Source organism: Pipistrellus hanaki, assembly GCF_964339955.1.
Source record: "Pipistrellus hanaki genome assembly, chromosome: 11".
In the NCBI taxonomy this organism is placed as follows: domain Eukaryota; kingdom Metazoa; phylum Chordata; class Mammalia; order Chiroptera; family Vespertilionidae; genus Pipistrellus; species Pipistrellus hanaki.
The window spans coordinates 2547599-2557281 of NC_140513.1; the positions used below are offsets into that span (position 1 = coordinate 2547599).

Below are 9683 nucleotides of genomic sequence, written 5' to 3' on the forward strand. Positions count from 1 at the left end.
GGCCGCTCACCAGGGCAGGAGACAGGTGGGCGTGCCTTGGACTGTGGTCAGCTCTGAATTAATTCCTTCCCAGCACTCAGGGGGAGCTGTTAATTCTCCCCCAGCCCTGCTGTGCCATCCTGAACATGCCCCAGACCCTACATGTGGTTCTAGTCTGTGGCCTGCCCCTCTACCCCAGCCAGAGATGTTTGTTAGTGACCGTCTCCGCCTGCGTTCCTATGGCACCGCCTCTGTCCCCCTGTGCCCTGCGTTCTCGGGCAGCTGAGCTGTACGTGGGCTCACAGGGGACCTGGAGGACCCGCCAGCAGTGGCAGGAGACAGGGCAGCACCGGGGTCCAAGCTGTCACTCCCTCCAGCCCTCGCTCCAAGCCCGCTCAGCTCCAGCTGTCCCTGTCCATTCACCTTGGGCGTCTGTCTTCCAGGCCGGGGACCCTGCACGACTTCCACAGCCATGAAATCGCTGAACAGCTGACCCTGCTGGATGCCGAGCTCTTCTATAAAATAGAGGTGCGTGTGGGGCAGGGCTCGAGGCGGCTGGCCTGTCCCTGAAGGAGAGAAATTGCCATCGTCAGCCAGCCAGAGGTCCAGCCCCATCCAGCTACTTCCTTTTCAGATTCCTGAGGTTTTGCTTTGGGCAAAAGAGCAGAATGAGGAGAAGAGCCCCAACCTGACCCAGTTCACGGAGCACTTCAACAACATGTCCTACTGGTAAGGCCCGGGGCCGCCGGGCAGGTGCCCTGGGCAGAGCTCCGCTGCTGCGTCCTCAGCGCCTCAGCCTTGCGGCCGCTAACTGGGAGCGGGCGGCAGAGGAGGGCACCTAGAGCAGAGCTGGTTGCGGACCCCGCGCGGCAGGGCAGGGTCCTGGAGCGAGGGCAGCGTCTGCATGCGCGGGTGACATGTGCCCCCCGCACTGGTCCTTGCAGTGTCCCCGCTGCCAGGCGGGCAGCCTCAGGGCTCCTCACACTGACTGCCCGGAGGTGGGCCTGCAGGAGCGGTGGCCATGGGTACTTCTGTGTGGCCCTTATCCGTACAGCAAAGCGGAGCCCAGGTTGTGTTAATGATGTAACACGGAACAGGACTCAAAAGCACCCACAGCCTCAGCACCAAAGAGGTGGTCAGGGCGCGGCAGCCGTGCGGTCCTCGCTGCCACCGAGGGGCGCTAAGATGTTTACAGTGCTCCACGGGCTGCTTGTTGGCGAGAAATCAGGTCACCCTACCTTTCCCTCCTTCCTCCCCAACACTGGGCACGGTCGTCTGTAGGCACACGGATGGCCCTGAGCCTGGCCTCAGACCCACCCTGTGCTGGGCACAGAGGGCTCCCAGCACGCCCCTGGGGGTCTGCCTAGGAGGGGTGAGGTGGGCCCCACAGACCACAGTCCTCAAGGTGGATCAGTGCAGGTGCCCTCCCATGGGGCAGAAGGGGCCCAGCAGAGGGGACCCTTCCTCCCAGTGACTGGCCTGGCTGTGGGGAGACCACGGGCGTCCGGGTCCCATGAGTCCTTGGCCCTCGCCTGGCCTTGGCGCTGAGTTCTGAGCAGTGCCCCCGTCCATGTCTGGCAAGGTGGCCTGCCCCGCCGAGCTGGTCCTGAGGCTGAGTCCACCCAGTGGGGCTGGCTCAGCTCTGCCCAGGAGAGCTCTGCTGGCATCCTCAGGGGCACACCGTCAGAGGGCCCCATCCTGGTGTTGGGCACCAGCCACCAGATCTTTGTGGCCCGTGGGATACTGTGAGCTGAGAGCCGAGACAGGGGCTACAGTCGGTGCTGCCAAGCCCAGGGCACTCGCTGCCAGCCATGGAGCGTCCGGCAGGGCCATCTGCACCAGGCCCACAGGGGCCTGCGGGAGTGCAGTCCCCTCAGCTCTCCCTCCGGTCCCTGCAGGGTCCGCTCCATCATCATGCTGCAGGAAAAGGCCCAGGACAGGGAACGGCTGCTGCTCAAGTTCATCAAGATCATGAAGGTGCCGAGCCTGCCCCTCAGCCCTGCCCCGCCCTCCCTCCCCCCTCCCCCCTCCCCCCGCCCCGCCCTCACGGCCCGCCTCTCTCCGCAGCACTTACGAAAGCTCAACAACTTCAACTCCTACCTGGCCATCCTCTCGGCGCTGGACTCGGCGCCCATCCGTAGGCTCGAGTGGCAGAAGCAGACCTCGGAGGTGAGCGCAGGACAGGAATGGAGACCTGGGCTGGTGCCTGCTCTGCCAGTGCCCTGTGTGTGGCAGGGACAGCCCGCCCTGCCTGCCCTAGTCCCTGACCGCAGTCCTTGGGCCCTGAGGGGCGTGGCTGGTGCCGGGTGTCACATCACATCGCCCTGCAGCCTGCGCCGCAGGCCGGGCCTTGGACCCGATGCACCTGCTCCTTCCTGCCCTCGGCCTGCGCTTCTCGAAGGCCTGCTCTGGGCGGCTGCAGCGGGCATTGTGGACAGACAGACATGCTGTTGGGTTTTCAGGGTCAGTGCTACAGGGAAAGGGGTGTTGAGTGAGCCTGGGTCAGGGGCCCCCGGGGAAGTGTTGTGAGATCAGACCCTAGGAGCAGCCTCCTGGGAAGGGAGGGGAATGCCCATCAGGGCCAGTGGAGAGCACAGACTGTGCTGGCGCCTCAGGCAGCGGGACAGGATCAGTGTGGCCAGTGGCCATGTCGCTGTGGGGACTGGCCCCGATCACTGTGGCCTTGGGGGCCTGGCAAGGGACTGGACCTTTATCCATATGGAGGACAAGCCCCAGGGCTGGGCTCTGGCTGGGCCGCCCAGGGCTGCCTGGAGGTGACAGGACAGAAACAGTCTTGTTTGGAGAAGTGGGACGTCCGCACCAGTTGGCCCAGGAAAGCATGAGGTCCTCAGGAGGCAGGGGGGCTTCTTGGAGAAGGTGACCACCAGTGAGAGGCGCCCGCCAGGCAGAAAGGCAGGATCGGCTGAGTCTCGCAGATAAGAGCCCAGGCTGCGTGCCGGAGCGGTGAAGTGAGGTCACCTGCCAGCCGGCGGACTGGGCCTGGAGAGCAGTGAGGACGAAGGAAGGCTCGGAGCTGGATGGTGGTACAGGGTGGGCTTCAGAGGCTCACTGGGGCTGCAGTCGGGCACAGCCCAGCGGGAGCCCGAGGTCCGGGTCCTATGCACACGTGGGTGCTGACGGGGAGGAGACGGGGGCCGAGCAGGCCCAGCACCTCTGCAGGGTGCTCCAGGGAGTGGCCCCTGAAGAGCGGAGCCCGGTTCTGGGTTGGTGTGTGTGGGTGCCCTCAAGCACTGGCAGAGGGTAGGTGACAACTTGGTCTGCGAGGAGGGGCGGGGCCCACACACCAGTGCTCACACTCCCCGTCCTGCACAGGGCCTGGCCGAGTACTGCACACTGATTGACAGCTCGTCCTCCTTCCGCGCCTACCGGGCCGCCCTCTCGGAGGTGGAGCCGCCGTGCATCCCGTACCTGTGAGTAGACCCCTGCCCGCTTGCCCCTCGGTTGCTCTGGGGGTGCGGTATTGGGCGCCCTGAGGAGCCCGCGCTAAGGGCTCCCCCAGGACGTTTGTACTGTCTTATCTCCGAGCTGTGCGGCACGGAGAGCCTGTTACTTTTAAGCAGAACAGGGGGGTCCAGTGGAAAGGTTCCGTCCCCCTGCCCTGTTCCCTTCTCCCTGGCCTGCAGGCAGCGCAGACCGGTGGCAGCATCCTTCTCCCGCAGTACACTGTGCCATGCTCCAGCAGGCCTCAAACTCAGCCCCGGTCACCCCGGCAACCCTGAGAGCACTGGGCATGAAGCAGCTCAGAGAGCGTGCCCCCCATGTGGCCCTGGCAGAGGGAGTCCATAGGTGTTTCCTGGGAAGGGATCCTGTGGTCAGTAAATGCAGGAAGTGGCGGAAAATGAAAGCTAGACAGGCTTCTGTTGCAGGTCTTATCGGAGCTTAGTAGGCTAGTGGGCACAGTCTCTGAAAGGGGTGGGAGAGTCAGAGCGTCTGATGGGATGTCTCTCAGAAACGAAGATCAGACAGCCGACTCCCCTTCCAGCCTCCCGGCCTCACTACACTACTCTCTTTCCCCGGGCGCTCGGTAGCGGGTCCCTGGGCCCTCAGGCAGGGCCTCCCAGGTGGAGGGACTGCCATCACTGGTCACGTGGCTTCGCGTCCTGTGTTGGAGGCACCTGCTAACAAGAGGCCTCTGTCTCCGCCCACTCCCAGCGTGGGGTCCTGTTCATTTATGAGCTTTACGTGAGGAAGCCCACTCTCTGCGGCTTCTGCTGCAGCAGCCAGGTCCCCGACAGGCCTCTCAGGCCGACGGTCACCGAGGCCTCTGCAGCGGGCAGGCCTCCGAGGCTCCTCCGGGACCTGAGCTGGCTTTCCCGGGACCCAGGGTCTGGGAGCCGGGACTTCCGCTGGGGAAAACACATGCCTCTCGGAGCGCTGGTGGCTTTATAGTTTTTCAGGCACCGCCCCGGGGCCGGGGCCGCATCAGCGCTGGCTTGTCCTGTGGCTCAACCAGCCTGCCTGGGCGGCAGCCACCTTCCAAGTCACCTGAGGGTAACGGGGCTCTCGTCCTCCAGGGGGCTCATCCTGCAGGACCTCACCTTCGTGCACCTGGGGAACCCAGACTACATTGACGGCAAAGTGAACTTTTCCAAACGGTGGCAGCAGTTCAACATCCTGGACGGCATGCGCTGCTTCCAGCAGGCGTGAGTGCACCCCCGGCCCCGGGGCCTGAGCAGAGACGGGAGGTGGCAAGGACCAGGCTGTCAGGAGGCCAGAGAGAGGGCCCGCGGGGCTCAGCACAGGATGGCCCGAGGTCTGCACACAGGTGGCAGCCAGCCCGTCCCCTTTTCCCAGACAGGAAGCTGGTGGCTGGTCTTGCTGGCACACTGTGGCCCACCGGATGCCATAGTGGGTGGGCCCACCATCAGCGGCCCCCAGGGTGGGCCTCGGCACGAGTGGGCCTGAGGAGCAGGTCTCCCTGCAGCACCTGAGAGGGCAGCCAGCGGCAGGGGTGCTGTTTGGGGAGACCTTGCGGGAAGCAGGGCCCAGCTTCAGGGTCTAGTGTGGGAGAGCTCGTACCCCCCGCAGGCCGTGGGCCGAGGGCGCCTGCCTCAGCGGTTGGCTGGGCGTGGGGGGGCCTCGAGCGGTCGTGGGCGCTCACCGGCTGCCTCCTCCCCACAGGCACTACGACATCCGGAGGAACGACGACATCATCAACTTCTTCAATGACTTCAGTGACCACCTGGCCGAGGAGGCCCTCTGGGAACTCTCCCTGAAAATCAAGCCCAGGAACATAACCAGGAGGAAAACAGACCGGGAGGAGAAGACCTAAGGGCAGCAGCGTGAGCAAGGCGGACGCTCACAGAGGCTCAGAGTGCGGCTCCGAGACCCGAAGGGACTTTGGACCTGTGTGTGGCAGCAGCGCGGTTCCGGCCCCAGCCAGGGGGCCAGCCGGGCAGGAGCCCCGAGTGCGGGCAGCTTCCTGCCTCCTTCCTCCCACAAGCGGAGCCACGGCCCGGCACGGAGCCAGCAGGCAGGTCTCGTTGCCGATTGTGAACTGGTGGTGTTCTCATTTGGTTTCTGCTTTCACGTCTGTCTTCCCCCTCCCGTCCCGCCTGATCCCCTCCCACTGGGAGCCGCGGAGTCTGCCCTCCCTGACTTCCAGGGTCCGGATCTGCTGAAATGAGGAATAAGTGGAGGCTCAGGATCCTGTTGGAGCTGCACCCGGGACCGTGAGAGAAGGGACAGTTAGCTCAGTGGGCAGAGAGCAGAGCAGGCTTAGCTGGGCTTCTCCTCTCCAGCCCTGCTTTTTAAGGTGGCGGGTGGGGCACTGCCCGCCTGGCCCTCTAGGTACGACAGGTGGCCTCAGCAGCCGAGCTCAGGAGGTACTGGCCCCTAGCACCGCCCTCAGCCTGCGGGCCCCCGGGCTGCTGGCCATGCAGTAAGGAGCAGTGGCTGCCCTCTCTGTGCCCTTATCCCTCCCACCCCATCACCTGGCACTGAGGGAGCTGGGAAGAGGAGGCTGGAGCAGGAGAGGACTTTACCATCCAAATGCATTTTACCCGAGCTGGGTTCGTAGCTCTTGGGTGAGTTAATTCAGAGAGAGGGGAGTACAGGGGCGTTTCTGTCCAGGGGGAGGCCTCTGGCCCCCACCTGTCGCTTGCTGTGTGCCTTAAACTCCATCTCCTGCCCCCTCCAGCCCATGGGCTCCCCTCCTACCGTGCTCCATCCTGTGGGTGTCAGGACTCCTCACCGGTGGCCCCCCTGCTGTTGGCTCACCCCCGGGAGGGACGGTGTCCCTCGGAGGCCAGGGTCTGGGCTGCCCAGCCACACCCCAGGGCAGGCTCGCCCGCCCGCCGGGAAAGCGTCTGCGAACAGTGCTCTCCGTCCTCCCTGCAAACCACGCTCGCTGCTGAGGTGACAATCGAGGCCAGGTCTGCAGGCCGCTCCCGGGGGCCGGCCGGAGCCCCCAGGCGCCGTGGGCTCCGATGGGCCTGCCTCTGCGCCCTGCTGCGCGGTGGACGCTCGCCTGTCCTGGGGTCGGCACCTGGTCACGCAAACTCCAGGACTAAGTGCTTAGCCCCGAACAAAGAGCAGGAGAGAGCAACACCCGTTGGTGATCTAGATTGTGTGTGTAAAGAAGCCGTGTCACTTTGAGTCCTTCGTGGTTGGATGAGCTGTTATCAGGAGCACGGCTGCCTGGCCTCCGTCTGTCCTGTGTGAGGGGGAGGCTGAGATGTCAGTTACGGTCCCTCTGGCGGTGGTCCTGCCGGCCGCGGCCAGAACACGTCACTTTACTATTTAAGAGTGTGTGTGAGTCACTGTTTACTGCAGTGCAGTGTGGGGTGGTTTCTAGGCTGTGCTCGTTCCTCAGTCCTTGTCTCAGTCTTCCCCAGCTGCCCGCTCTGCCGCTGTGCTGCCCTCGGGGCTCCTGGCGTGGGAACTTGGGAGCACCACAGGCCAAGACCGGCCCCAGAAACCCGGCCTCTCGCGGATGAGGCGTGTCAGCTGGTGGGAGGGGGGGGCCCTGCCCCCGCCCTCGGTGGTCTGCGCAGAGGGGCAGGCGCCGGGCAGCGGCGCCCGAGCCGGGGTGCGGACAGCAGGTGCAGTGTGTGAGCTTGCTGGCCGCGGGCTGCCCACCCGTTCCTCTTGGCTCCGGGAGTTACCAAACCCCGAGCCAGCACCGCAGCCTGCCGTGAGCTGTGGTCTTGGGGACAGCGTGTGGGACTTGATCTTCAGGACAGACAGACAGGCAGGGCGGTCGGGTGCCCTGCAGTGGGTAGAGCCAGGAGGGCAGGCGGGCGCCGTGTCCGAGCCAAACCTAACCTGAGGAGCACCTCCCCCCAGTGTTACATTGTAATATATCTTCCCGACTAACGGGGACAGGGGTCTCCCCGCAGACATTTCAGTGTGTACTTTTATATGAGGAAATAAACAGACGCAGCCACCTGCCCGTGTGCCCCTCGTGTCCGCGATGGTTCTTCCCTTTCTGCACTCCTCCTGCTGCCTGCTGTTGGGGTGAGGCCCCCACACTAGCCCCTGTCAGAGGCCTGCGCTCCGTCCGCCCCTGAGGGCTCTGTCCGTGCACAAGGCTTGGCTTCGGGCGCGGTGCCATTGGTGTCCCCGGGGGGAGAAGCAGCCCCCCCCCCCCCCCCAGGCCACCCCAGCTGTCCCGGGCGCATCACTCCGGAACCCGGCGAGGTCGGGCCTGGGGCCTTGAGTCTGCCTGCTCGGAAGGTGCTGGAGGGACGTGGCTCCCGGCTAATGGGCTGTCCTGGCTCCGCAGCCCGTCAGCCAGTGGCCGTGGGTACGCGGGGCCTTCTCTGTCCCAGCTGCTCAGCTGTAAGGCCCTCCCGGCTTCGACCGCGCAAGCTCAGCCAGTCGCAGCTGTGTCCGCTGAGCTGTTGCCACTGGTACTACTCGCCCAGCATGAGGTGGGCACCAGGCACTTTGCAAACAGCTTTACCCATTGCATCCTCTTTACTGTCACACGAGGGAACACCAAACCACGGTAAGTGCTGCCAAGAAGGGGTACTTGGCCTTGCACGGTGATCTGGTGTGAAGTCCACACGGATAGCAGGTGCTCACAGGCATAACAGGTAACAGCGGCGCCAGTCTCCCTCAAGCCCCGAGAACAGCAAGGGAAACACTGCTTGCCTCCTTGCGTGAGTAGAAGACAATCTTGGCATCCAATCCAGTCAAGGACAGCGCGGGAAAATCACAGGCGAGTGCTGACGCAGAAGCGCCAGCGTAACCTTAGCAACCCCCGCCCGGCACTGGGAAGACCAGTCCCCCCTGACCATTGGGCGCATCCGCAACGCAAGGACGGAGCGACATTCGTACGTTGGCGACGTGCTTGGGCCCCCACCTGCCCTCACTAAGGCCCGCCAGTCCTTGTCCCAGGTCCAGGCCTGCGGGCCGCTGTGGCGGTTCTGCAGAAGGGGGGTGGATGTCCCCTCGGAAAGTTAAGAATGGAACTGCCTTTCACCCATCGGTCCCTGTCGGTAAATATCCGAAGAAACCCCAGACATCATGTCCTCTGTAGCGTTATTTACAACAGCCGGGATCTAGCCGCAGCCCACGTGCCATCACAGGACGAGTGGATAAAAGAGCCCTGGCACATGTCTACAACGGAATGCCACCGCTCAGCCCCGCAGGAGACAGTCTGACCATTTGCACAGCATGGACACTAGAGGGGGTGCTGAAGTCAGACAAATACCGTACAGCTCACTGGCACTGGGAGTCTGGAGAACAACATGCAGAGTGTGGGTGTGCCTCTTCCCAGCCGCGGCGGACTCCAGGGGTTGGCACGCAGGGTCCCGAGTGGAGGAACCCAGACCCCCCCCGCCCCCCGCCCACCCTGGACTCGGCGTGAACGAAGAGGGAGCTGTGCCGGCTGAGCTGCCCCAGAGCTCACACATCTCAGCACGGCCTCACCGCCCCGAAGGCCGTGAGCAGTGAAGGAAGGACACTCAGAACCACCTCCGTGGCCAGACTTCAAGAACGGCGCCAGCTTGAGCAGGCACGTCAGACAGAGAATCCAGAGAGCTGGTGACAGGCTGTGTTGCTAGTCATCGGAGAAACGCGTCAGAGCCACTGCGCTGCCCACAGCCTCCCCCAGAGGGCAGCCGCGCCCTGGGCTAAGGTGGTACGCCTCGGCTTCCGGGAAGCCTCCCTCGTCACTCGGCACGCACCACTGTGCCACACAGCTCCCCACAGACGTTCTCACCCTGTGCCAGCCGCTCTCTCCTGCACACGGTGCCCCAGCCCCTCCCTCCCTTCACTGAGCCTCTGGAGGACTGTCCTTCACCACGACGTCGAGCCCAAACATGGCCCACCGAGTCCACAGGCAGCACGTTCTCCTCGGGCACCTTTAACACCACCACGTGTGGATCCCATCGTCAAGGTCAGCCCTGCGTAGTGCAACCGCTCCTAGTTCCGGGGCAGCCTCTGCCAGCAGTCCGCAGCTTCCTTTCACTGTCCTTCGCACGTGTGTGCACGTAAGTATATGGCACGACATCACGGACAGACCCCCCAGTCTGCTTCCCACCAGGGAGGCACAGCCTTCCTGACATTGCCCAGCCTGGCAAGGACCCGGCCCACTCTGGCCCCGAGCGATGCTTCTCTGACTCTGTGGGACTCGGATCGCTCGGTCCCTCCCTCTCTGGCTTTCCAGATTCCCGGGGCCTCCCCAGCACCGAGCTACACGGACCCTCCTGGGCTCTGTGAGATCTTCTCTCCCC

The 9683-nt window shown here is 64.3% G+C and overlaps 1 protein-coding gene across 10 annotated transcripts in view; it reads left to right on the forward strand.

Annotated features, from left to right (window-relative positions):
- Positions 1–7401, forward strand: part of RAPGEF1 (Rap guanine nucleotide exchange factor 1) — a 94067-nt gene extending 86666 nt beyond the window's left edge. For all 10 annotated transcript variants that reach the window (XM_084898638.1, XM_084898637.1, XM_084898635.1 and 7 more), the window contains 7 exons: positions 423–507; positions 614–708; positions 1878–1956; positions 2047–2148; positions 3313–3410; positions 4515–4643; positions 5122–7401. In XM_084898638.1, the coding sequence (XP_084754764.1) occupies positions 423–507; positions 614–708; positions 1878–1956; positions 2047–2148; positions 3313–3410; positions 4515–4643; positions 5122–5272 (739 nt within the window). In that variant the 3' untranslated portion in view covers positions 5273–7401. The remainder of the gene's footprint in view (positions 1–422; positions 508–613; positions 709–1877; positions 1957–2046; positions 2149–3312; positions 3411–4514; positions 4644–5121) is intronic.
- The last annotated feature ends 2282 nt before the right edge of the window (positions 7402–9683 follow it).